Source organism: Leopardus geoffroyi, chromosome E3 (assembly GCF_018350155.1).
Source record: "Leopardus geoffroyi isolate Oge1 chromosome E3, O.geoffroyi_Oge1_pat1.0, whole genome shotgun sequence".
In the NCBI taxonomy this organism is placed as follows: Eukaryota; Metazoa; Chordata; class Mammalia; order Carnivora; family Felidae; genus Leopardus; species Leopardus geoffroyi.
The window spans coordinates 9,833,838-9,860,960 of record NC_059340.1 but is presented as its reverse complement, the minus strand read 5'-3'; the positions used below and the strand labels follow the sequence as shown (position 1 = coordinate 9,860,960).

Genomic DNA, 27,123 nt, shown 5'->3' with positions numbered 1-27,123 from the left:
ACAGGGGTGAACTGGGGCCACTCCCTTGCAGACCTGGCCTGCAAGCCCAACTCCACGCAGCCACCGTCTCCCCTTCCAACCTGGGCCCCTGTCACATTCAGTAGGCGTAATCTGTCAGTCAAGGACCCTCCTAGGGAGTTACAAGGTGTTAGGGTCACTTGGCTTTGCTGTAAAGAAGGCAAGAGGGCCTCCTGTGTGCTCTGAGAAGGAAAGATTTGGATGGGCTGGGCCGTCCCGTGCATGAAATGCATAACCCCAAGGTGCCGAGGCGGCAGAGTTCTCCTGGGGGCTCTGGGCTGCTGCTTGTGCTGAGGGACAGCCCTTAATTCTCCTTAGCTCCTGATGGGAGTCTGACACAGCCTGTTGGGGCTCCATTTGGCTTCTTGTCCCACAGAGCTTGGTGGCTGGTGCAGGGCAAAGAGCTCCTGCCTGAGAGGCCCTGGGTTTAGGCACTCAGCCCTGCTTCACAGGAAGCAGTCGGCCTTGAGCCTCCCCTTGGTTCTGAAGTGAGGCTGGACCCTTGGGGCCTCTTGGCAGTGACACTGAATGCCGGCTCTGTATCATGCACCCAGGACAATGACCGATACACCTGGCTGGAGTCACAGTGGCCAAAGCAGAGGCCAAGATGGGGCTCTGGGGTCTGACCTCCTGCCCCAAGCCGACGGGCATCTCTGGGACGGCCACACACTCCTTACAGTGGGCAGAGATGACGAAGCCCGGCGCACGGATACACAGGTACCTTTTCCTGTCCCTGGGCACATGAGTGTGTAAGCTGGCCTGGAGCAGCCACGCATACGCCCCCACACCTGCCCCATTTCTCACACGGTGCCCAGCACCCCAAGTCCTTCGGCAGCCCTTCTGGAGCTGGGGACCCAATTTCCACTATGCTCAAGGGTTTCCCCATCCCCTGTGTCTGTGCCACCAAGATGCCCCTACCAGCCAGTCCTGCCCCATCTCCACTCCACCTGGTAAGATGAAGGGATGCCGTGGGGTGCCCCGACTAGGAGCCCAAGGAGAGAGGTGGACACACCAGCAATCTTGGAAGGCAATGAGGACAGTCACTCCAGCCTTAGCCCTTAGGCCCCAAGGAAGGGACAGTAGGACAGCCTATAGGAGACAGCGGGAGCAGATCCTGAGCCCCCAAGGGAACTTTGGAGACAGGCTGATGCCCTCGTTTTCTATACAAATGAAGAAAGCAGTCTTTCCCAGGGCCACCAAACAGGCTAGAGTCCCCAGGGCCAGAGGTGTCCTCTCAGGGGATTCCTGAGTATCCTGGCAGGCATCCTGGTCACACTTTGGGAAGCGGGAACCCAGGACTCGGGCAAACAGGTTGCCCAAAAGAGCAAAGACTGGTGAGAGGGGACAACGCACACACACAGAATCTGGGACTTCTGCAAAGACAGCTGCTCCACAGGGACGTCCTCCTGACCGGAGGGGAGGCAGAGAATGGGGCCGGGGCCATGAGGCCAGCAGCCACCCAGCTCACCCCACCAGGGGGACTCCTACAGGACCCTCACTCTCTGACCTTACCCCCTTCCCAGCCCACAGAGGACTCAGCAGTGCCACACGGGGGTTTATTCCAGTCACAGCTTCCAGAGAAACTCAACAATAAATTACATCATTAAATAAACTCCCTGCTGGACCACGCCCCCTTCTGCCCCTCCTCCTCTCCACCTGCTCCCCCAGGACCCTGTGGGGACCTGGCCAGGCCCGCCCCCTCCACTGGGCCACAGGGGAGTGAGCCTCACTGGGTCTCCGTGAATGAGGGTGGAAGGAGAGGCTCCACGCCCTGGTCCTCGGCCCCTCGCACTCACTTGCCTGACCTTGACAGCTGGGCAGCTGCTAGTCAGCTGTCTCCTCCAGAGTGGGGGGGGGGGCAGGAGGGGGCAACAGCCGCCCCACACAGGCCTGTGTCCCTAGAGGTGCGTGGGGTTCTCCAGAGAAGGGTCCGTCTTAGTCATGTGCAAGACCACGGTGGGGGCCTTATAGTGGCAATGGGTGCCACGGCCATAGCCCCCGGGAGCCCGGCAGGCCTTTGCCCGGGCCCGGCCAGCTGCCATCTTGCGGTGGCACAGGCTCTGCCAGGTCTGGAAAGTCTTGGAGCTCCACACCCAGACACCGCTGGTGATGCCCACCACCAGCGACATGAAGATCTTGAGCATAAAGACAGCCACGGTGGGCACCGACCCCCCTTGTAGTGAGCAGTCCCTCCGGCCCCCGGGCATGGTGGCTGCCAGGCAGGGCTGCTCTGTGGCCCGAAGGCGCCAGAAGTCCATGTTGAGGCGTTCATAGACATAGCACACAATGACGCAGGTGGCAGGCACCGTGTAGAGGATGGAGAAGACCCCAATCTTGACCATCAGCTTCTCCAGCTTCTCCGTGTTGGTGCCGCCTGTCTTCATGATCTTGCGGATGTGGAAGAGGGCCACGAAGCCGGTCAGGAGGAAGCTGGTGCCCAGCACCAGGTAGCAGGAGAGGGGAACCAGCACAAAGCCCGTCAGCGCAGCCGCATCCATGCTGGCCACGTAGCAGAGCCCGGTCAGCTCGTCGCCCGCCACCTTGCGCAAGGTCAGGATAACGATGGTCTTGAGGGCCGGCAGGCCCCAGGCCGCCATGTGGAAGTAGCTGCCATGGGCCTCGATGGCCTCGTGGCCCCACTTCTTGCCGGCTGCCAGGAACCAGGTGAGTGTCAGCACCACCCACCACAGCGAGCTGGCCATGCCGAAGTAGTAGAGCAGCAGGAAGACGAGCGTGCAGCCCGTGTTCTCCAGCCCCTCCTGGATCACGTACAGTGCTCCTGCCTCCTGGTCGCACGCCACGCTCTGGGCGCCGGCCACCGCGCGGATGAGGAAGGCCAGCGAGTAGACGTTGTAGCACATGGACAGGAAGATGATGGGGCGCTCGGGGTACTGGAAGCGGTGGGGCTCCAGCAGGAAGGTGAGCACGGTGAAGGCCGTGGAGAAGAAGCACAGCGCCGACCACACGGCCATCCAGACGAGCGCGAAGTCCTTGTCGCGCCGCGACCAGAACACCTCGACGCCGGGGCCGCAGCGCGGCGCGCACGAGCGGCTCTTCTCCACGTACTGAAACTTCTCTGGGTTCTCGCAGGTGCCACCGCCGCCCGGGCCTGAGGCGGGGTCGCCGGGGGGCCTCGCGGGCCGGGGCGCCACGGGCAACATGCCCAGGCCCTTGTGGGGCTCCGCAGGGCCGGCCGTGGCGTTCTCGGGCGCCTCCATGCAGAGCGCGTGCGGGTCGTTGCGCGTGGGCAGCCGGGCGCAGTCCAGCGAGTCCGGCCAGCCGAAGTTGAACTGCTCCATGATGGGCGCGCAGCGCAGGCGCGCCTGCTCGCACATGGGCCGGCAGGCGGGGATGGGCGTCGAGACCTGGTCCGTGCACATGGGCGCGTACAGCGAGCACAGGAAGAAGCGCAGGTGGCTGTGGCAGCCGTACTGCACGAGCGGCGCGAACTCGGCCAGCTCGGCGGCCGCCTCACCCTGCGACGTGTGGCCCAGCAGGTTGGGCATGCGGGTCAGGTTGTAGCCGATGCCGCGGCACATGGGGATCTCCACCGCCTGGCAGGGCGCCGGCCCGCGCCCGCGCTCCGGATCGAAACGGCCGATCTCCAGCGCCGCGCCGCCCGCCGCCAGCAGCTGCCACAGCAGCAGCGCCCGGCGGAGCGGCGGCACGGCCATCCCGGGCGGCCCCGGCCGAGGGCGGGAGGGCGGCCCCGGCTCACTCGGGCCGCGCCGTCCGGCGCCCCCGTGCCCGCCCGCCACGTCGCGGGGCGCTGGCCATCGCCGAGCCGCCCGCGTGCGTCCGGGCGCCCCGGCAGCGCGCAGGGAAGCCGCCCGAGGGAGAGGAGGCACCGAGCCCGCTGAGCCGCCACAGCCGCTGCCACTCGAGCGGCCGCGGAGCCAGAGCGGGCGCCGCCTCCCGGGGCCGCCGCTACAAGCCTCGGGGCGGGGCGCCTGGCGGGCACGCCCAGAGGCGGGTCCTCCGCGCGCTGGGCACGCCCCCCGCCGGGCTTTAAAGGCGCCGCGTCTCGCCGCCGCGCCGGGGCATCCGCGTAAGCGAGTCCCGGCGGTGTGGGCCGCACGTGCGCCCTGGACCCGCGCGCTCGCACTCGGTGCTTCCCCTTCCCTTGCTTTCCCCGCTCTCCCAGCGACATGACGATCGAAGACTCCCCCGCCCTCCACCCCGGGTCGCTTCTCTTTACCCCAGGCGGCAGACCATTGTTAGAGGCCTCCACGCGTTGGGAAGCCTCAGGCTTGTATTCCAGTGGCTTGTATTCCAGTGCTTCCTGTGCCTTCACCAGTTGTATGTGAGTTTGGGCTCTTCTCCCTCAGCCTCAGTTTCCTTTTCTGTAAAACAGGCAGATAGATAATCCTGTAAAAACAAGCACACATGCTGCTTATGGGTCACGCTGCACACTTGACTTCATTGGTCTCTACTCCTCAATCCAGGTGGGGAAACTGAGGCTCAGAGGAGTGACATACCCATGGGTATGAAGCTATTAGGTGTTGTATTTGTTACTGTCTCCGAACTTATTTTTCTTGTTTTGTTTTCTTGTTGTTTTTAAGATATTAATTTTTTTAAGTAATCTTAAATGAGTAAGGTCCGAACTTACAACCCCGAGATCAAGACTCATGTGCTCTACCAATTGCACCAGCCAGGCGCTCTCCCCACCCCCCTACTGGTTTCATAAGGTTGCTGCACTCCCCTGGGGGACACAGGCTCCGCCCCCCCCCCACCCCCCCAGGGTGCCACCTTGCCACCTCTGGGACACCCTTAGAAAGTGCTTCCCTTAGAGCTGAAAGACTGGGCTTTTTATTGATTGATTATTTTTTAAAATTTATTTTTGGGAGAAGACAAGCAGGGGAGGGGCAGAGAGAAGGGGACAGAAGATCCAAAGTGGCTCTGTGGCTGACAGCAGCGAGCCCGATGTGGGGCTCGAACTCACGATCCGCAAGATCATGACCTGAGCCGAAGTTGGAGGCTCAACAGACCCCCCAGAGCGTCACCGAGGTGCTCCATGGACTCTGGGCTTTTTAAATCAAAGTATAATTGACACATAACCTCATATTAGTTTCACATGCACAGCATGACTCGCTGTTTGCGCACATTGGGAAATAATCAGCCCCCACGTCAAGTGGTCACCATCTGGCATGGTACACAGTTACACATTTTTTTTCACCAGTGATGAGAACTTCCAAGATACACTCCCCACCGCCCTGCCAGTCCCCGGCGGAGCCCTGTTCTCCTTCCTGTGCCTGCAGAGCAGAGGGGCGATACACAGCAACATCCCACGGGTACCTTAGGAGTCCACCTCATACCCTCCTCACCTAAACCTGAGAGCCATCAGGATGACATGAGACTGTTACCCCCCTGCTTCCATGGGCAGCTCCTCAACCACGGGGAGCGAGGAGGACTGTCCTCGTGGTACAGATGGATTCACCAGTGCCCAGTGCGGTATCTGTGACCCCCTTCGGGTGTGGCTCAGTCTGCCCGTGACAATGAGTGAGATCTGGAACGGCGACCCCTGAGGGCCTACCCCACCCCACCCTGCCTGGGGTTGTTGGGGGCCACTTGGAGTCCCAGAGCACCTGTGTCTGCCCTGCCAGCTTCCCACCATGGCTCCCAGAGAAGCTCTGCAGGGAAACACAAATGCCACCCAGCAGACCACCCACGGGGCTCTGCTCTGGTCTGGGACTCACTTAGAGACTATGGTCCCACCCCCACCCCAGGCCCTGCCCCGTCTGTCCTCACCCCCTTGACTTAGACGTACCTGGAAAACTCAGATTCCACAGGTCCAGACGCACTAGCAGCTGCTCAGGGTGCTGAGAGATAGGCTGAGGGAGAGACCTGCCCTGCAGGGCAGCTGGGAGAGGGGCCCAGGACCTCCCGTGAACGATGCAGGCCCTGGGCCAGGCACTTCACACAGTGGCCTTTCTAACCCTCCTAACAGTCTTGCAAGGACTTCTGTAACCATTTTACAGATGAGGAATTGAGGCACAGGAAACCCCAGATAATTTGCTGGGATTACACAGCTCGGAAGGATCAGGGTGGGCGTTCAGGCTCTTCCACGGCATGAGGCTGCCTGTCACCAGCAGAGGAAGGGCACCTGCCCCTTGTGGCACGTGGTGGGGACTCAGGCTGGTGCACTCACACCGTGTAGAGACTTGCCTGCAGGGAAGGGAGAAGGAAAGGTGGGGGGCGCTCTGTGTTGGGTGTGCACCCAGCCTCATGCTCTCGGAGTGGCCCCATGAGATTGGGCATCCGTGGAGGGGCACACAGCCTTGTGGCCAGCGCATAGCGTGCACTCAGCCCACCTGAGCCACGACGGGTGCGGCTACAAGCTCCCGACCTTCCCAAGGAGGTAGGGTATCTTGCAAAAAAAGGACCTGGCATTGACCCCCTGGTCAAGGATAACAGTTTCCCAAAATGTCAGTAGCAGCTTCCCATTGCCCAGGGTGAAGCCCACGCTCCTGGGGATGAAGCCCTGCCAGGCACAGCCCCCAACTCGCCTCTTCATTTCCTGCCGTGACTTCCCCCGCCCACTGTATCCCCCCCCCCCCACCTCCCCACCCCCTCAATGGAAGCACCAAGCCACATTCTGCCATCATGCCTCCAATCTCCCCAGACCAGGAGGCCTTTCTCTCCTACCCTGCTTGGCACAACCAGCCTCCAGCATCACCTCGCAGGGGCAGTCCCCCAGCCCAGCTCTCCTAGATGGGGCTGGAGGGTCTGCTCTGTGGGCCCAGGGTCCTTGTCCCCGCACTGTGTACTCACAGTTAGCCCTCCATCCATCCCCACTCCACCCTAATACCAGCAGCTGCTCGAGGACCTTGGGAACATTTTATTTCTCTGTGTGTCTGGCCTCCAGGAGGCAGAGGTGCATGAATGATAGCGGGGGCCCCACGTCAGGGTGTGTGTAGGAGGTGGGGGCTCCAGAGGTGCCCCTCTGCTGGCAGCCGGGCGGGGAGGCTGAGGCCGGTGCAGGCTTTTCCCACCGCCAGCCCTGGCCTGGGAGCCAGGTTTTTTGTGCTCCTGTCCCCCAGCAGGGCGGAGAGGAGTCTGGGGGCCCTTCCTATGTAGCAATGGGGGAGAGGGCGCCCCAGGAGCTGGGGGATGTCTGGACTCTCACCATGGCAACAGCTGCTCCTGGGAAGCCAGAGGTGGGGGTGTGGAAGGGCCCCTCCCCCATGCAGATGCTGCCTGGAGAGAAGAGGCCTCTTGGGCCGCCTGCCCACCCACCCGGCTTTGTCACTCGATCTCCCTCTTTACAAAGGCAGAACAATACCCGAGGGCTCCCTGAAAGGGAGACTATGGACTGGGAGGAGGGGGATTACCATCAGTGCCCACCCCCATTCCTGCTTCACTGGGCAGAGGGGCCGGAGACAGGGGCGAGGGGGTAGTGGAACCCTCTCTCAGCTCCTCCCGGGAGAGGCCTTCCTTCCTGGGGGTCCTGCACACGTGGGAAGGGACACCTCCCCACCTGTGTCCCCCACGCCCCTTTTGTCACCCTCGCCTGCACTCCCAGAGGCCCTTCTTCCCACGGTCTCCCTGACTATGGCCACATATCACTCCCACTGGACACTTGCTGCCCTGCCCTTCCCCAGCTTGGCTCTGACCCTGCCTCCTCCAGGACACTCCCCTGCTGGATGGCCCTGGTGCCTGTAGCTGTGCCCTCTTCCCCACCAGCCTGGGTGTCTTGGGTGCCTGGCCTGGACAAGCTCCCATCAAAGTTTGTTGAATGAAAAGCACGTTGTAATGAGGAGGGGGCCGGAGATCTTTCTGGAAGACCCTGAATGCAAATGGGGCCTGAGGGCGGGGGAAGGGTATTGATTGGGCCCTGGAGCACAGAGGTGTTTGTGGGAGTAAGCAGGCCCATCCCGCACCTTCTCCGGGTGCCCAGGTGCCAGGACACCCTTCAGGGGGGCTGTCACTGGTTGGGGAGGGCCCGCCAAGCTACAGTGATGCCCCTGCTCCTGGGCAGGGGCAGGTGCAGAGTGACGCCACAGTCTGGGTAGGCAGAGGTGGGCAGTGCTGGGACAGGGGAGGCAGGGGCAAGGTAAGTGTGTGCGTTCGCACAGGGACATGCAGGGGCCTTGTTGCTTGTGTGTGTGTGCACGCGTGCCTGTGCACGGGGCAGGGCCGGTTGACATGCTCGGTGGTGCTCAGGGAATGGGCCCGCCTCCCTGAACCCTGGTTTTGACTCGATTTCCCTTTATGGGGGTGTCCAGGGCTGGCCTGGACTGCTCTATTCTTACTAAAGAAGAATTAAAAAAACTCCTCATTAGGGCATTTCCAGTTTTCACAACTGATCAGCATTAGAGGTGAGGAGAGAAGTAATCCTTTCCCCTCTCTTTACAAACCCAGCCCTCAGACAACCAACGTTAAGAGTTCAGGCACTTCTCAGGGTGCCTGGGTGGCTCAGTCGGATAAGCGTCCGACTTTGGCTTAGGTCATGATCTTGCAGTCGGTGAGTTTGAGCCCCACGTCAGGCTCTGTGCTGACAGCTCAGAGCCTGGAGCCTGTTTCGGATTCTGTGTCTCCCTCTCTCTCTGCCCCGCCCCCGCTTGTACTCTGTCTCTCTTTCTCTCTCTCTCAACAATAAATAAACATTAAAAATTTTTTTAAAAAAAAGTTCAGACACCTCTTCCGATACTTTCTTACTTTGCAAACACATACATGCATAGTTTAGTCTTTTCTTAGCTTTTGTTTTACTGAAATGGAATTAATAATATTCTACATTTTACACTTCATTTTCCTCACCTAAAAATCTATCATGGATACAGATAGATGGATGGATAGATGATTAAAATAAGCATAGCACAATGTCAATGGAGGAATCTACATTCTTGGTTCAACTTTCTGTTCATTTTAAAGTCTCATAATAAACTATTTGAAAATAATCTGTCACGAATGTCTTCCTGCGTCGATACACAGGATCCAACCCATTACCCATTCTTCTTTTTTTTTAATTTTTAAAAATTTTTATTTATTTTTGAGACAGAAACAGAGCACGAGCCGGGGAGGGGCAGAGAGAGAAGGAGACACAGAACCCGAAGCAGGCTCAGACCCGACTCGGGGCTCAAACTCACGGACCGTGAGATCATGACCTGAGCTGAAGTCAGACACTCAACTGACTGAGCCACCCAGGTGCCCTTAACCCATTCTTCTTAACTGTCACTCTGATTCCCACTGTGTGGAATTATTACAAATTATTTAGCTAATCCCCTTTAGATAGACATTTAGGTGGTTTCTGTTATGATTTCTATTACCATGCAGATAAATGAATATATGTATCTATATTCAGGGTCTGCAAAAGGTGGTCCACGGGCCAAATCTGGACCCGCTGCCTGTTTTTGTGAATAAAGTTTTACTGGAACAAAGTCATGCTCACTGGTTGACACAGAATCTGCAGTCTTTGAGCTACGATAGCAGAGGGAGTTGTGATAGAGGCTACATGGCCCACAAAGCAGAAAATAGTTACTATTTGGCCCTTTATAGAAAATGTTTGTCAAATGCTGAATGTACTTGCGCTTTTATTTTTATAGCATAGAGTCTGAGAACTTGTTAGATCAATGGGTATATGAGTTTTTTTTTTACAGCATCATTGAGGTACGTTATTGATGTGCAATTCACATATTTATAAGTGTGCAATTTTGGGGCATCTGGCTGGCTCAGTAGGTAGAGTGTGCAACTCTTGATCTCGGTGTTGTAAGTTTGAGCCCCACCTTCGGTGTAGAGACGACTTAAATAAAATCTTCAAAAAAATAAAGTGTACAATTTGATGACTTTTGACGTATGGATATACTTGTGGAATCATCACCGCAATCTACACAGATAATGAGTATCTTCTGGTTAAAATGCAACTATCTTGCCGGGCACTAGCACATTCAACTGTTAATAACTGGTACATAACTTAAATACAATAACTGGCCAGTATAGTGTGAAATGAACTTAAAAATAAGTCCTGGGGCGCCCGGGGGACTCAGTTGGTTGAGCATCCCACTCTTGGTTTTGGCTCAGGTCATGATCTCACGGTTCATGGGATCAAGCCCTGCGTTGGGCTGTGGTCAGAGCCTGCTTGGGATTCTCTCTCTCCCTCTCTCTCTCTGCCCCTCCCCACTCTCCTTTTCTTGATATAAATAAGTACATTTTTTTTTTAAGTGTATTTATTTTTGAGAGAGAGAGAGAGAGAGAGAGAGAGAGAGAGAGAGCAGGGGAGGGGCAGCGAGAGAGGGGGACAGAGGATCCCAAGCAGGCTCTGCGCTGACAGCAGAGAGCCCGACGCGGGGCTCGAACTCACAAACCATGACATCATGACCTGAGCCGAAGTCAGACACTTAACCGACTGAGCCACCCAGGCACCCCTAAATAAATAAACTTTAAAAAAATACCATATTTTAAGTATTCATTTACCTTTTTTTTTTTTTTTTTTTGGTGAGCTCTGTGCCCGATGTGGGGCTCGAACTCAGGACCTGGAGATGATCAGGAGTCGCATGTTCTACCAAATGAGCCAGCTTGGCACCCCTAATTTATATCTTATTTGGTCCTCTTAACACCTTATGAGATGGCTCTTATTTTAGTTTTCATGGGCTTAGGGAGAGTTAAAGCTACTGGCTTAAGGGCAAGCAATAGTGCCAGGATTAAAAAATAATAATCGTGAATATATTCTTCACCCCCAAAAGTTGTCTTGTACCTTCTCTCCCCTTCCCAGGTGCTGGACTGCGGTCAGTACAGTTTGGTTTGCTTTTAGTTTACATGAGTGGAATGTTAATGTGATTTTGTAAGAATCACATCTTTTGGCAGCAAATATTAACTGAGCACCTCCTTTGCGCCGGGAGCCTTTGCTCACACAGCACAGGCCGGGCTAGCCTGTGGCCCAGGGACAGCCCGAGTCGTAGATGGGAGAGCCACCACTGTGGTGTCAGCCGATTGCTGCGGTTAGAGAGACGCCAGGGTGCGTGTCAGAAGGTGATACATGAGCTGGGTCTCAAAGCTAAGTGGGAGCCAGGTAGAAGAGAGGGAAGGGTGTTCTAGACAGAGGGCACAGCCTTTGCAAAAGCTTTGGAGAGAAAAAGGCAGCAGCCTGCCAGGGTCCGTAGTGGAGGCTGGAAATCTGGGATTTACCGTTGGGCAACGGGGAGCCTGGGAAGATTTTAAGGGAGGGCATGCTATGGGGGGCAAAGGACAAGCGTGGGCTCTGCGGCAGGGGGCGGGTGCAGGCAGGGACCCAAAGAGGTGACGAGTGCGAGTGCGAGTGCATGAGTGTTGGAGAGGAAGGTGCTCTCACCGGGCCAAGGGAAGGGGAGAGGTATTTGAGGCAGAGGGTTGCAGAGCTATAGGGAGGAAGCAGGCCCTCTCAGCGCAGGGACTCTGGGGTTGCTGCCGGGAAGAGGCACCCCTCCTCTGGGGAGCCCCTCGTCCTGTGTCCAGCCCCAAGCCCTGCTGGGGCTACTGCAGCCACCCTGGGGCCAGGGCGGCCGGGAGGCGCCCGCGGCTACTGAAAGCCGCTTTTGTGCGGCAGCTCCAGCTCCTGTTTCGTTGACGTTGGAACCTGCTGCTTATTTATCCAACTTGAAGGGAAATTCAGCAGCAGCGGAGGGGAAAAAAATAACCTCAGCTGCCGAGCAGAGAGGAAGGAGGCCCCAGCCCGGCCCCTGCCGCCTCTGCCGCCCTGCCCAGCGCAGCCGGGGGCCTCGGGTCCAGGCCCACAGGCTGTCCCGGCAGCGGACGGGCCTCGTGCTCCCCAGCCCGGGTTCTCCCTTGGCTCCAGGGCCCGGGACCACCCCCCCTCTGAAGCTGCGGTCTGCAGGGCTGGCCTCTGGGGCTTCCCCAGGGAAAGTCACCTGCCTGTGGGGCAAGTGGGCCCTGACCACCAAGGGTCTCACCTCCTTACTCCGCCCCTGCCTGGGGAGGCTCCAGGCTGGACGGTCCTGAGCTCCTGAACGTGTTCTGGAGCCTTCCTCCTGCCCCGCCCCAGCCCCCGCCTCCGGGGCAGCCAGCATAGGAACCTGGCTCTAAGCCACACTGGCCTCTCAAGGTGTGAGGGCAGAAGCCTGACAAGTCCTGTCAGATGCAGAAGCATGACCTTTAGCCACTCCGGACCGTGGCCTCCCTCAGCCAGGGACGGACGTGTGGAGGAAAACGTGTGGACCCTGCCCCCAGGCCACCCCCCCTATGGCCCAGGGAGGGCCTCCCACTGCTTCACAGCCCAGACCGCCTCCCCTTCCAGGCTCCAACTCTTTCAGATTATGGTCCCAACCACTCCCTGTGTCCTGTGAGGCCCTTTCATACCCATGACCTTATTTGCCCCATTTTACAGATGAGGAAACTGAGGCTGAGTGGTCAGCTGGACCTTGGGCCAGACACTTGGCCTATGCCCTGCCTTACCTCTCTGCCTTAGGTCATCCCACCAGGGAGTCCCCGCGTCCATGGCCCCGTCACTGTGTCTCTCCCAGCTGCGGCACAGGCAGGGAGGATGTCCCTCCATCTTGGTCCCTCCCTGGTCCTCGCCGGTTGCTTGTCCTTCCTGGGTGTGCCCTGGGGAGAGGCAAGGGGAGTATTATCCCATGAGAAAGACAGAAGCCCCCTTCCCATACATCTTCTCCTGTGGCCTGTACTACCATTTCTGCAGGCATCCCCACCCCCCTGGGGCAAACCACACGTGGATCTTTGACGCCTCTAGGCCCCACGCAGGATGGTTCAGAACACAGTTTCTGGATTCAGCTGCCTGGGTTCAAACCGTGCTCTGCACCTGTCATCTTAGCTAATCTGTGCAGCCTCCCTGGGCTTGGGCCACATCTTGGCTCAGGACAACCCTCTGCTGACTGTGGACTCTTCATCGCCATTGCTTTCTGATTATTCTTTTTAAAGAGAAAGAAACAATATATATAACTTATAATCACACATATTTTAAAAACTAGCATTATGTTCTGTGCACACTTTCGAGTTTACTCAATAGAAAGTGAAATGTGGCGCCTGGCTGGCTCAGTTGGCAGACCGTGAGACTCTTGATCTCAGGGTCGTGAGTTTGAGCCCCATCTTGGGGGTAGAGATTACAAATAAATAAACTTTTATTTTTTATTTATTTTTTTATTTTTAAAAAAAAAATTTTTTTTTCAACGTTTATTTATTTTGGGGACAGAGAGAGACAGAGCACGAACGGGGGAGGGGCAGAGAGAGAGGGAGACACAGAATCCGAAACAGGCTCCAGGCTCTGAGCCATCAGTCCAGAGCCTGACGCGGGGCTCAAACTCACGGACCGCGAGATCGTGACCTGACTGAAGTCGGACGCTTAACCGACTGCGCCACCCAGGCGCCCCTAAATAAACTTTTAAAAAAAAGTGAAAATCCAGGGGCGCCTGGGTGGCTCAGTCGGTTGGGCAGCCGATTTGGCTCAGGTCATGATCTCGCAGTCCGTGGGTTCGAGCCCCGCATCGGGCTCTGTGCTGACAGCTCGGAGCCTGGAGCCTGTTTCAGATTCTGTGTCTCCCTCTCTCTGACCCTCCCCCATTCATGCTCTGTCTCTCTCTGTCTCAAAAATAAATAAACGCTAAAAAAAAAAAAAATTAAAAAAAAAAAAGTGAAAATCCAGGGGCGCCTGGGTGGCTCATTTGGTTAAGCGTCCGACTTCAGCTCAGGTCATGATCTCATGGTTCGTGGGTTCGAACCCCACATTGGGCTCTGTGCTGACAGCTCGGAGCCCGGAGCCTGCTTTGGATTCTGTGTCTCCGTCTCTCTCTGTCCCTCCCTAGCTCATGCTCTCTCTCTCTCTCTCAAAAATAAACATTAAAACATTTTTTAAAAAAGTGAAAATTCACATTCTTCATGCCTTCTCTTCCCCCTCTCTGGAAGGTTCCCTGTTAGCAGTGGGAGGTGTGTCTATCCAGACTCAAAGACATTCTTACAGGTGAGTAAAATTGGGGTGCTTTTGTTTACTTATAATACTTTTGTGATTTTTTTAACAGGTAGCATTTTAAAAATTTATTTATTTTGAGAGAGAAAGAGAGAGCATGGGAGGGGCAGAGATAGAGGGAGAGAGAATCCCAAGCAGACTCTGCACTGCCAGGGCAGAGCCCAACACAGGGCTCGAACCCACAAACCACGATATCATGACCTGAGCTGAAATTACGAGTCAGACTCTTAACCGACTCAGCCATCTAGGCACCTCACTTTTGTAATTTTTTAAATGATTTTTATTTTTAAGTAATCTCCACATCCAGCATGGGGCTCGAACTCATGACCCCGAGATCAAGAGTCACATGTTCCTCCAACTAAGCCAGCCAGGTGACCCAATACTTTTGAAATTAAATTTTTTTTTTTCAACGTTTATTTATTTTTGGGACAGAGAGAGACAGAGCATGAACGGGGGAGGGGCAGAGAGAGAGGGAGACACAGATTCGGAAACAGGCTCCAGGCTCTGAGCCATCAGCCCAGAGCCTGACGCGGGGCTCAAACTCACGGACCGCGAGATCGTGACCTGGCTGAAGTCGGACGCTTAACCGACTGCGCCACCCAGGCGCCCCAATACTTTTGTAATTAAAGTGATACATGCATATAGTTGTTTTTTGTGGTTTTTTTTTTTTTAACTGAGATATAATTTACGTTCAGATGCACAAGTCTTGAGTGTTCAGCTTGACCAATTAGTAACAAAGTGAATACAGGGGTGCCTGGGTGGCTCAGTCGGTTGAGCATCTGACTCTTGATTTTGGCTCAGGTCACGATCCCAGGGTTGTGGGCTCGAGCCCCACACTCAGCACAGAGCCTGCTTAAGATTCTCTCTCCCTCTGCCCCTCTCCCCTGCTCGCATGCTCTTGCTCAAAAATAAAAAAAATTAAACAACAAAAAAATCAAAAAACAAAAAAATCCCAAAGTGAACACGGCCCTGTGACCACCACCCAGATCAAGAAACAGAGCATGTGTGCTCCCCCCCCCACCCCACCGAGGGCTGCTTCGTGTCCCCTTCCAGCCAGACGCTCTGCTGTTCTTGTTGCTTGTGTCTCAGCTCTGCTGCACCTGTTCTGGACCGTCTTATAAATGGGATCCTACGGTATTTGCTCTTTTGCTCTTTGTGTCTGGCTTCTTGCGCTCGGCGTGGTGTCTATGCGACTCCTCTGTGTCATTGTGAGTCTCTGTGATTTGTTTGCTCTTATTGCCGAGTGGGGCTCCACTGTATGGACATGACACAGTTTGTTCTGGTGACCGACATCTGGGCCGTCTCCAGCCTGGGGCTTGCTTATAGATGGCACGTACATCTTATAGACTGAGTGTCTGTGTTCCCCCAAATTCCTGGGCCAAAATCCAACCCTCTGTGTGCAGGTAACGTAACGAGGTGGGGTCTTTGGCAGCTGACAGGTCATGAGGGTGGAGCCCCATGAGTGACACTAGCATGATTTTTGTTTGTTTGTTTAAGTAATCTCTACAGCCAATGTGGGGCTTGAACTCACGACCCTGAGATCAAGAGCTGCTGGCTCTTCTCACTGAGCCAGCCAGGCGTCCTGAGACTAGCGTCTTTATACAAGCTACGTGCACCAACGTGGTGAATCTTAAATCGTAAGGCTGAAAGAAGCCAGGGCCAGCAGAATACCTACTGTTCGTTTAGACAAAGCCTGGAAACAGGCGAAAGTAAATTAGATTGCTATTTAAAACAATTTTTTTTTCAATACTTATTCATTTTTGAGAGACAGAGAGAGACAGGGGAGGGCAGAGAGAGAGAGAGAGAGACACAGAGAGAGAGAGAGAATCTGAGGCAGGCTCCAGGCTCTGAGCTGCCAGCACAGAGCTCGATGCGGGGTTCGAATCCACGAACCGTAAGGTCATGACCTGAGCTGAAGTCAGATGCTTAACCGACTGAGCCACCCAGGTGCCCCGGTTTGCTATTTTTGATAAATGTTACAGAAATGCAAAGCAGGTGACATCATAATTGGTAAGTAGATGTGGCAGTCATGCAGGAACCGGGAGTTGGTTACGTTCGGGAAGGGCAGGAAGGGGCTCTGGGACTGGCAGTGAGTGTCCCTCTCTTGGCCGGGTGGCGTCACACAGGTGCTCATCTGATAACAAGTTTCAGTGCGAACACCTACATTTGGGGCACGTTTCTGTGTGTTAGGTTTTCCCACGGAAGAAGGAAAGAGGCACGAGAAGTATATGAAGGGAAATCCAAAAGTCCCTATCCCTCTCCCCCCTGCAGGGTTGACATGGTGGGTCTCACTCTGTTTCCTTCCGGAAACTTCTATGCACTCACCTCCCTCCATGCACATGTATACAGAACAATGGGTGTTTTCTTGTGTTCCCCTGCAAAGATGTAGGTACCATTCTGCAGCTTTTTTTTAACTGGATGGGTCTTGGGCCCTTTCAAAGCTCAGTCTGCCCCCTGAGTAACCGTGGCTCAGCATTTCACACAGCATGAAAATATTCTAGCTGGACTGGATGAGTAATAGTACCCACTGCGTGGGGTGTTTCCTCAGTTTCCTTACCTGGAAATGACAGGAGCTGTGAAAGGAGATTAACTTGAGGTTCAGATGGGTCCATACAGGAAGAGCCGCTCCTAATGGTGTGGGACACACGTCCGTGCCCCCAGCATCGGCTGCGCAGGACTCGTTGGTTTGAATGATTGCGAACGTGTCATTTGCTTTAATAGCTAGAAGGGCGGGTCCTCGTCTTTTTTCCTCTGGATCATCGTCTTGGCTCCTTCTTGCTCACTTTCTCTTCTAGAAGAACTGTGTCATCTACTTCCTTAAGTAGTCCTATTGGATTTAGAGATTACTTTACTGAAGTTATAGACTAATTTGGGGAAACTCACACTTTTACAATATCGAGCCCACCCATCTGGAAGCAGATTATCTCTCTTTATATTCTGGTCTTTTTCTTCCTTCATTCCTCCCTTCCTCTCCTGCTTCCTTCATCCCGTACACATTTACTGAGCACCTGCTATGGCCCACATCTGGGGACACAGTGAGGGCACAGACCCAGTCCCGGCCAGAAAGGCTGATGATCCATTCGGAGATTAGTGCAGATAGGTACACGCGCGTGCACACACACACACAGACACACACAGACACACACACACACACACACACACACACACACATGCTGGGTGATGTGGGGCTGTGAGGGCCTGCAGGTGTGGGGGCACAGAGCCATGCCCCGAGTGGCAGGGTGGAGGGTGGTAACTTAGCTGGGAGGGGCAGTCCTAGGTGACTCCTGCACACATGTCTTGTCCCAGGTCTTTATCCCCATTCTGAGCCCCCTCAGACTCTCTTCCAGATGGAAGGACATGTTCATCCAAAAGCCCCACTGAGTGCTGGGTGGGGGAGGTCCCCCCACATCCCTTGTCTCCCCACATCCCATCATTGGTGTGCTGGGGCCTAAAGGCAGGTGGGGCTGAGTGTGCAGGGCCCTGAGTGTCTTGACCCAGAAAGTAGTAGGAAGCCTCTGCAGAAGACCATAGAGATGGGGTGCCATTCTCAGACCGGCACTCTGGGACCTGGGGGAGGGGGCTGTGGCCTGTCAGGGCTGCACGAATAGGGAGGAAGGGAGTGTGCGGCTACAGACAGGGAGCCACGTGAATGAACGAATGAACGATCAGCCCCCATGGACACAGTCTGCTGGTAGGGAAGAGTCCAGAGCTGGGGAAGGGCCAGCCCTCCCCGAGTGCCCCCACGGTGACATCAACCTCCACACCGGCTTGGCCCTCATCAGCCAGGGCAGGGCTCTGACCACAGGACTCTCCAGCCTACAGGCTTCTCCACAGGGAGGCCTGAGGTTGGGCCAGCTGCCTGGCAGGAATTGGGACCAGGGAGGGGAGGCTAAGGGCAGGACGTCCCCACCACGGAGGGGTGGCATCTGCTTGGGAAGGGGAGGGGGCGCCGTGGCCAGGCGGCTCCTGGGTGTCTCGCCTGACCTGGCAGGTCGGTGCCAGGAGGGACCTAGGCCATAGCAAGGGGCCGCCCCCTGCCCCGCATCCTTGCTGCGTCCGCTCCCAGGAGGGGTGGGGACACGGCAGCCCCCGGCCCGCCCCCGCACAGAAGCCCTTTCATGGACGGCTGGCTTGGAGCCCCACGCCTCCTTCCTGCCGGGCCCCCACGCAGATCCCCCTCTCTGGGCTCCCGCGGCAGGCCCAGGGTGGGGAGCAGCCGGGCACAGAGCACAATGTGGCTCCTTGTTCCCCAGCCCGGCCGAGCCTCCTGGAATTGGCCCATTTCCTGCCTGGGCCGTGGGGCCTTTTCCAAGGTAAATAAACAAATACAGAGAAGTCGGGGCCTGGGGTGGAAAGCGGGGTGTTGGGGTTTTCTTTCCGCCCCCAACCCCAACCCCATGGCCGTAGTTGCTGTGTGGCCGCAGGGGCAGAAGAGAAGGCTGAGCCCCCACCCCCGAATTTTTTTGGCCCCAGAGAGAACAGGACCCACTGAAGATTTGGGCCTCCCAGTCTCCCCAGGTCCTGCCCTCACCCAGGGCTGCCCCCAGAGAGGAAGCAAGGAGCCAGGGACCCCCAGCAGGGGTTCCCAGGCAGGGGAACCCAGTGGTCCTGGTTCTTTTGTCCAGATGTGAGGGGAGGGGAGTGGCAAGATCAGACCCTGCCTCCCCCAGCATCCCCCCCCCCCCACACACACACGTGCAGGCTGAGCCCACCTTGAGCTGTGGGGATGAGAAGGACACAGAGCAGGGAGTGGGGGCTGCACGCAACCCCTCGCACTCCTCCCCACCCCGTCTTCTGCCTGCTCCCACCTGGTGCCCATAGAGAAGGCCCATCGGGTGGCACCTACTTCCTGAAACCGATCCTTCACATTTGTTTCCACAACCTCAGGCCCCGAATCCTGCCTTCCTTCACTTATGTTCCCTTAGAAGACATATACCCGACGGCACAGCATGCCTGATGCCAATGGGGAGCCCCCTGGGGTGCGCGAGGCACGGTCCGCTCCACCTGCGGGTCTGGAAGTCTCCCCAGGAGGGCCGAGATGGGGGAAGCAGACAAGTGATAAGGTCCCTGCCCACATGGAGTTTCCATTCCAGAGTCCTCCGAAAAGGCATTTGGTTCCCTGACCTTGACCTGCGTGTGCTGGGTGTGCCTCAAAATTTCCCATTACTTCCGAATGCTGGCAGGGCAGCACCTTCCCCACCGCCCCCACTCCCAACCCCCCAAGGACCTCTCTCATTTGTACGAGGTGGCTGCCAAATTCCCATTTCCCACCCAGCCTGCCCTCTGAGTCCTGACATCCAACTGAGTGCCTGGCATGTGTCTCTGCCAGGATAGCCCACGCACACAACAACTAGAACAGGGTTCTTGTCTTTCCCTCACCCCCACCTGCCCTTCTACCTCTCTTCTTGTCCTCACTGCAGCCGGTGACGTCACATCCAGCCAGGGGTTTGTGCTCAGAAACCTGGGAATACTTGGATTCCCAACGCCCAGTTCATCGTCAGCCAGTCCAGGGAATATCCTGAATCCCTTCCTTTCGTTGTAATCACACCACCTTATTGGACGTGGTTCGTTTGCCCAACGAATGACTCTGTAATAACCAGACAACAGACCCTTTAGGGACAGATGGATTTTTCTCTCTGACATATGGACTTCAGCCCGGTCCCATGCGGACACGTTCAGACTAGTGGAGCTCAGTCTGAAGTTGGGGCTCCGTCTGTTCTCAGGGTGTGTGGCCCTGAGGCCGGTCCGGCTGTCCACCATCTGTGGCTGGGCCCTCCTCTCCCCCGTGTGCGCGGGGACCAGTCCTCCCGGCAGGGTCACCAGGAGAGGAAGAGGTAGGGGAGCTCCGCCCAGGAGCGGCCGAGCACACTGTCAACGTCCCTGCTAGCAACGAGGTTGGCTACAAAGAGGGTCTCGTGTAAGTCAGTGCCCTGGAGAGCCGGGGCGAGCTGACCCTCCATGGCTGAAGCAATAGTGCCCGGGCTGTGTGTCCGGGCCGGGCCGGATAAGGTTCTAGGCAGCAGGAATCTACACTCTCCTGACGCGCCTGTTCCCTCCCATCCGCAGCCTGGACACCTAGGCACATCACCCGCAGCCCTGGTCTGAGGCCCCCACCTCCACTCCACAGAGCGGATCTCCCACCGCCCGGCACTGTTTTTGGCACAGTCCAGGTACGTGGCCACCTTGCCTGCCCTTGGCCTCGGCTGACCCTCACCACCTTGCCAGCCCGGGGCGGGCGCGAGGGGGACGGAATGACAGGAGAGGGCAGGGTTGCTATTTAGAATCACCCCCGCCTTGCATAAACCCACCAGACCCCATGATGATTCGAACTTCACAAAGGACCAGGAGGGTAAAGACACAGAGTCCCTGAGGAGCATGCTGCTGGGCTGGAGAGACAGGAGTCTAGACGGTGCTGACCCTAGGGTGAATCTGAGTTGGGGGGGGGGGGACCCGCAACCGGAAGCAGCTAACTCTGTGAGGGTTTAAGAATAAAATGCAAGAAAAACAAGAAGAAACGGCTCATTAATCACCTAAAATAAGTGTAGTCTTAGGTTTCTTTGCAGGGAAGAGGATGTCTGGCGTGAGTTTTTAAAGCTAAATGGGAGTTTCTCAGGCTGTTGGGTGGCAGTGGGGACAGGAAAAGGGAGCAGGTGCAAAGACCTGGAGGGCTGAAAGAATGTGGCCCGTTCTGGAAACAGTGAGTTCCATGTGTTTGTTAGTTACAGCGACAGAAAGGCAGTAGCCACTTCAACAACATAGAAGCTTCTCTCCCCACCCTCCCCGCCTTCCTTCTCATGGGAAAGTCCAGAGGGAGGCAGTCACCGCTAACTTGGTGGCTCAGCTCCATGAATTCCTCAGGGACCCAGGCTCTTTCCAGCTCACCACACATCCCTGGAATGCAGGTTTTGACCTCTTGGCCCAAGATGGCAGTTAGAGTCCCGGCCATCACACCCACATTCCAGGCAGTGGCATGGAGGAAGAGGTGAAGAAAAAAGGGGGGGAATATACATGCCAGTGTGCCGAAGCAAGGCTTTCAGAAGCTGACAGGTGACACTGTTTATAACCTGTTGGCCAGAACGTGGTTTGTAACCACCCTAGTCACAAGGACAGCCAAGAGATTATTCTGGGTGGCTGCATACCCAGCTAAAACTCAGGGGTTCAAATGCCAAGGAAGAAGGGGAAGGAGGTATCAAGGGACAACCAGAGGTCTCTCTCTCTCCTTTGGCATGGCTGGATCCAGCTGTGGGGTCGGGGGACTAGAGAGGCGGGGAAGGTGGACCCCTGCCCCACGGGCGAGGGGCTGGCCCCAAGTGTTAAGCAAGAGAGCGAACCGCTCAGACCTATTCTGGGGGGCAGTGACGTCAGCAGTGTGAGGGCTGTGTTAGTGTGGGGACGGGCAGGGGGTATCCTGTGTGTCTGCTCAGATGACTGATGAGGCTCCCTTCTAGTGGCTCTTAGCCTTTCATAGAGGGAAACAAACCCCATCTTTCTCAGAACCACCCCTTCCACACTCCTCCTCCCTCCCAGAGAGGGTGGCCTGGATGCAGAGGGAGCGAGGGATGAAGGGGCCAGCCTTCTGCTGGCCTGGGGCCCGTGCTGGCACCTGCTGGGGTCTGCCGGCCTCCAGGATCCGGGCCTGGCTTGCACCCCCTCCCACCCTTGGCTGAGGTGGCACCGTGGCCACCACAGATGTCTCTGTGGCTGACGGCTGGCTTTTAACCCTGGGACTCGTCCTGCAGGACCCACTCGGAGGGGCCTTGGAGAGCTCTGTGTCCAGGCTACCCCTGGCCATCGTGCTGGCCATCGTGTCCACTCTGATGTGGCTCAGTCCAAGGGGTTTCCTCCACAGTCCCAATGGCAAGAGAACGCCACCCCTGGTTCCCCTCTCCACTTATCCAGAAGCCCAGGTGGGGACATGCAATGTCGTCACTTGCTTTCCCACGAATCCCAGGTGCAGGATTCCGCCCCGCCCTCCTTCTTCTTGTCTGGATTGTTTTTCTCATCACAAACACTATGGCCCAGTGTCGTTCTCCAAGCCTGGACCTTGGTCAGTTACAGCGGAAGGTGCTGGCATTAAGTTCATTCCTTTTCAAGATGGCACAGTTATGTGGTTGGATGCTAGACATCCTCCCCGTCTCCTCTTCCTCTTTGCATGGCCTTTCCCAGGACGTAGCTCAGAACTGCAGAAGAGCAGAGCATATGAATAACGAAGCAGTTCCCTCCACCTCCCACCATCGAAGCAGGAGCCGGAAGGCTCTGGATGGCGCTGAGGTTGGGGGGGGTGTCGTGGGGGGGGGGGATTCTGCGACATCTGTCCCTTCTGCCGCCCCTTGCCCCAGAGCATCTCCACGATCCCGTCTCATCGTCCAGGGCAGATCGGGAAGCTAGTTCATGAGATTATCAGTTAGCGATGGTCACTCCCTTCCCCACCGCCCCCCTCCATGGCAGGAGCATTAGGTTGGGCTCGGCCGCGACACGCCCCAGCCATCCCCTCCTTGTCTACAGAGGTTGAGGAACGTGTGGAGCCAGTCCTGGACCCGACTTGGAGCCAAGTCCAGCCGCCCGGCAGAATAAACAAGAAATAAATGCTTGTTGGTTCAAGCTTCTGGGCCTTCAAGCAGCTTGGTACACAGCATTATTGTGGCAATAGCCGACTGTCATTCTTAGGTGACCTCTGGGGCCCCTTGTAGCTCTTAGTATCTGTGACGGGACTAATCCTGGCCTTCTGTGAAAGGTTTGGATGCTGCACTGAGTGACCACGAAGGAACTGAGTGACCCAGGAGCTCACTGAGAAGCAGCCCTCCCTGCCTTCTTCCCGGCACAGCAGAGATGGGGTCCACAGAGCAGTGCGGCCCCTGTGCCCCCCGCCCCATGACCAGGGTTTCTCAGAGGATGAGAATGATGTCAGACGCAGGCTGCCTGCCCTGTCCCTCTGGCCTGGGTTGAATCTCACATACATCAATCTAGAAGGTATGCATCTTTGTACCCATTTCAGAAGAAATTGCGGGACTTCCTAAGACCACGGAGCTGATCAGGGAATTGCTCAGCCGGTGCTCCCGAGACTAGATTTTTCCATGATGAAGCACTACCTGCCCTTCTGGGAGCTGAAGGCAGGGAGCAGGGCAGGGACCAGTCGGGGCCCAGAAAGGCCCCTCAGGCACCCTCTCTGTCTGGCCTCCTACTTTCCGGGAAGGGACTCTGGTCAGAGGGGCACATCTTCAAGGAGGGGCCGTGTGTTTCTCAGGCCTGCCTCCCTCTTGCCTGGACCCCTCTCTCCTTCCTGTTACCCAGACTGGCCCTTGGAGGCAGCGTGAACCCCAAATTCAAGGCCTCTCTCCTCTTTCCCTCATCAAAGCCAGCACCCAGACAGCTGTCACTCCTGAAAGCATGTGAGGCCCTGATGAGCGAGGAGAGCTGAGCCACCACAGGAGGAGGGAGGGCATTCTGAGGAGGCCACACGTGGACACGACCCAGTGAGGCTGGGAGGGAGGCAGGAGGGAGGCCACCCAGGACAGGGCCCGAGTTTCCTCTCCAAGCAAACACGAGTGTGGGGCCAGGTGTATTTATAACATAGCCCTGAAGGGGACCAGGCCTCACATAAATCATGCTATTTCCTTGGCAGGAGTAAAAATAGCCCCATGGCATCCTGCACATGCTTGTGCATGGAACAGAGCTGGCCGGCCAGGCCCCCCCCCACCCCCAGGCCCCGCCCTCTGGTCATGCCTCATTTGACCATCCGGACAGAGTTTCCACCTCCTCCTCCCCACCACGCACCAGGCTTGCTGCCTGCCCCTGGTCTCCACAGGAGGGGGTGCAGGGAGGGTCCCCCGCCGCAGCTCTGTCCCCCAGGCCGAGACCGCTGGCTTTCGGGCTGGCTCAGGCCGGCTGCAGAGGGGCCGGTGCACATCCTTGGCCGAGTCAGGTTGGGGAAGAGTCAGAGCTGGGTAGCGGGTGAGGAAGGAGGGTCGGGTGCGGTGAGGGGCCTGCTGCACCACCCGGGCCTCCCTGGCAACCAGGAACAGAGAGAGGAAAGGAGGAACTTAAGGCGCCCTGGAAGCAGGGGTGGGGCTGGGGTGGGGCTCCTCTGCCAGGGAGCCCCAAAGGGCGTCTGAGGCCTGCGTCGGAGGAATCTGGGGAGCTCCTCACAATGGAGGTTCCAGGCCCTGGACTCCCAGGAGTGGGGCCAGAAGTGCGTTTCAAGCAAGGCCCCCATGGTCTTAGGCCTGCTGTCTCTGCTGGCAGCCCAGGCCTCCCCTGATGCACAACCCCTCCCCCCCCCCCCCCCCCCCCCACCGCCACCGCCCCCTGCACAGGGCTGGAGCTCTGGGAGGTGTTAGACTGGGCAGGGTCCAGGCTCTCTCCTCGCCCCCCTCCCTTCCACCTCCTCCCTTCGGGCAGGCCAATGTGCCAGCTCTCTCTGGGTCAGCAGCAGCAGGGAAAAAGTGACCGGCTGGAAAAGTGACCTATTTGAGGCAAGATCACACCCCACCAGTGTCCAGGCCTCTCTCTGGGAAATCCACGCCTGGCGAGAGGTTGGGGAGAGGCAGCTCCCTGGGGGCTGAAGCGCTCGGGCCAGGTCTGGGAGGAGCCGAAGTGGGTAAGGGCCTGCTTGAGCTATTCACAATCACCTGCAGGGTGGACTTTCCCAGGCGGCAGTACCCCGGGAGCTGGGATTTGAACCTGGGTCTCTGGCCACCACCCACAGTCTAGGTCATGGTGGAAAACCCCAGATTCTTCCTTGTGTCCAAGCTCAGTGTTATTGCACAGCAGCCTTCGGTGTCTGTCTCTCGTGATGGCTAGGACATGAGCGTCGGGCACGGTGCCCTCCCCGCCCACTCACTGGAATCTGCCTCTCTGGGGCAGCCTCCGCCCGCAGAACCTCACCCTGCCCCAGGTTCTTGCTTTGGAGAGACTCGCAGGCACTTCGTTCATCTAATTAGCCTTGGGCAGTGGTTCTGGCCACACCACGCCCTGGGAGATCTCGGAGGCGTCAGTCTTCTCTGAGCCTCCTTTGTACACCCAGCACATATTCAGCAGTCTCCGCCCACCAGCGTCACAGTGGGGACTTGGTGACGGGGTACCTCCTATAGGGAAGGCAGTCTTCCAGGGCTGGGGCTCCGGCGTAGGTGAGACAGGACGGGTCCCTGTCTGCATGGGGCTTGCACTCTGGGGAGTCTTATAGTGTGACAGTGGCAGGGTTGACAGCAGAGACTCTAGAACCAACTGGGTTCGAAGCCTGGCTCTCTTCACTAGCTGTGTGACCTTGGACAAAATGCCGAACCTCTCGGTGCTTCCGTTTCTCCAGCTGTGAACTGACGGTAATGGAGGTACGGGCTTTGCTGTTGGGGGGGGGGGGATTAAATGAGTTAATGGCACGGGACACAGAATGTTGGCTACCCTCACTGTCAGTGCCTGACCTGAGGCCCTCCCGGGGAGTCTTGGGAGGGTTATGACACGGTACTGGGGCACCAAATCGCGGAGTGCCATCATTTAGACTACGGCAGCCCCACCAATCTTTCCCTCTGAGGAATTCAAAGGGAACGGCTCTTGCCTTTTCCTCTCGGGCCACAGCCTCCTGAAGGGCAGCAAACCTTGGTTCCTCGATTCCTCAGGCACGGAGGCAGCGGCCGAAGCCAGGTACCCCCCCTTCTCCCCGACTCGGCTTGGTGCCTGTCTCTCCTTCTACACAATCTGTCCGCCAGGAAGAAATCTCAGCACTACTCCGATAGCACCGTTTTGGGGCCTTGCACCGGCTTTGCCAAAAAAGGAGACCTGCCCCCTCCCCAAAGCCCAGTCCTGAGGGGAACCGAGGGGAACCGCAGTCACACAGCCCATGCCCCTTTGTGCAGGGGGAGGAAAGGGCTGACCCCCTCTCCCCCCTCCCCCGCGCACTGGGGGAGCGCCCCTCCCCCCTCTGGGGAAAGCAGGTACAGTGATGCAGTCTAGTTAACAATCCTGCCTGGATGGCTGGCTCTCTTTCCTGGCAAATTGGCGGGAGCTCTATGTGGATCGGGAAGGAAGGAAAAGAGACAACTGAAAATCCTGGGAAGTCTAGTCATTGGGGTTATTGGAGTAAAAGGCCAAATAGTATTAAAATCGAACCACCTGAGAATATATTAAGAAAACCTTGGGACATATTAACAGTAGCACTGAGGCTACCAGTGTGCCACAGTCTATATGACTTGCGGATGTTAACGCCATGATTCCTACAACTCTCAAGTGAGGTCAGGGCTACCGGACTGTTATTTACCCCTGCGTTTCAGTGCAGCAGTGGCTCTCAAAGTGGGATGGCCGGATCACTTTTCCGTGGGAACTAGAAATGGGAATTCTCTGTCGCCACCCCAGAGCTGCTGAATCAGAAACTCAGGAGGAGAGCTGCTCCGTATGTTAAAGTTCTGTTTTGTTTTGAGAGAAAGAGAGCTCGAGTCGGGGAGGGGCAGAGAGTGAGGGAGAGGGAGAGAATCCCAAGCAGGCCCTGCACAGTCAGCGTGGAGCCCTAAGCAGGGCTCAGTCTCACGGAACCCGGGAGATCATGACCTGGGCCGAAACCAAGAGTCAGACTGCTCAACTGACTGAGCCGCCCAGGCGCCCCGGGACTCTATTTTAATAAGCCTTCTGGGTAATTCCGATGTGCGCTCCAGCGTGAGAACCACTAAGCTAGCTTTGCTGTGGCAACAAAAACTCTACTCGCAGTGACTCAAAACAGCAAAGGAATATTTCTCCCTCATGCTGCTTGTCGGCCAGGGGTGGGAGGGGGACTTTGCTCATCACAGCACTCAGGCACCCTTTGGAAATGGTCTTTTTTTTTTTTTTTTAATTTTTTTTTTTCAACGTTTATTTATTTTTGGGACAGAAAGAGACAGAGCATGAACGGGGGAGGGTCAGAGAGAGAGGGAGACACAGAATCGGAAACAGGCTCCAGGCTCTGAGCCATCAGCCCAGAGCCCGACGCGGGGCTCGAACTCACGGACCGCGAGATCGTGACCTGGCTGAAGTCGGACGCTTAACTGACTGCGCCACCCAGGCGCCCCTGGAAATGGTCTTAAAGGCATATAACAAATGAAGAAATGGGGCGCCCGGGGGGGCTCAGGTGTTAAGCATCTGACTTCGACTCAGGTCACGATCTCACGGTTCCTGAGTCCCTCATCAGGTGAGCTTGAGCCCCGCTTTGGGTAAGCCTCGCTTCTCTCTCCCCT

The 27,123-nt window shown here is 56.8% G+C and overlaps 1 protein-coding gene and 2 long non-coding RNA genes across 3 annotated transcripts; 1 reads left to right on the top strand and 2 right to left on the bottom strand.

The window, feature by feature from the left end:
• Positions 1–1,560: 1,560 nt before the first annotated feature.
• Positions 1,561–3,987, bottom strand: FZD9 (frizzled class receptor 9). Its single transcript, XM_045461624.1, has one exon. It carries the CDS (start codon positions 3,690–3,692, stop codon positions 1,917–1,919), a length of 1,776 nt encoding a protein of 591 aa, XP_045317580.1. The 5' UTR covers positions 3,693–3,987; the 3' UTR covers positions 1,561–1,916.
• A 6,463-nt stretch (positions 3,988–10,450) lies between these two features.
• LOC123589491 lies at positions 10,451–22,158 on the top strand. The gene is made up of 4 exons (XR_006708365.1): positions 10,451–10,969; positions 13,867–13,921; positions 19,994–20,097; positions 20,239–22,158. It is a non-coding gene; the product is annotated as an uncharacterized LOC123589491 (long non-coding RNA).
• Positions 11,755–19,530, bottom strand: LOC123589490. The gene is made up of 3 exons (XR_006708364.1): positions 19,325–19,530; positions 16,485–16,754; positions 11,755–12,552 (listed from the first exon to the last, which is right to left on the bottom strand). It is a non-coding gene; the product is annotated as an uncharacterized LOC123589490 (long non-coding RNA).
• Positions 22,159–27,123: the final 4,965 nt, after the last annotated feature.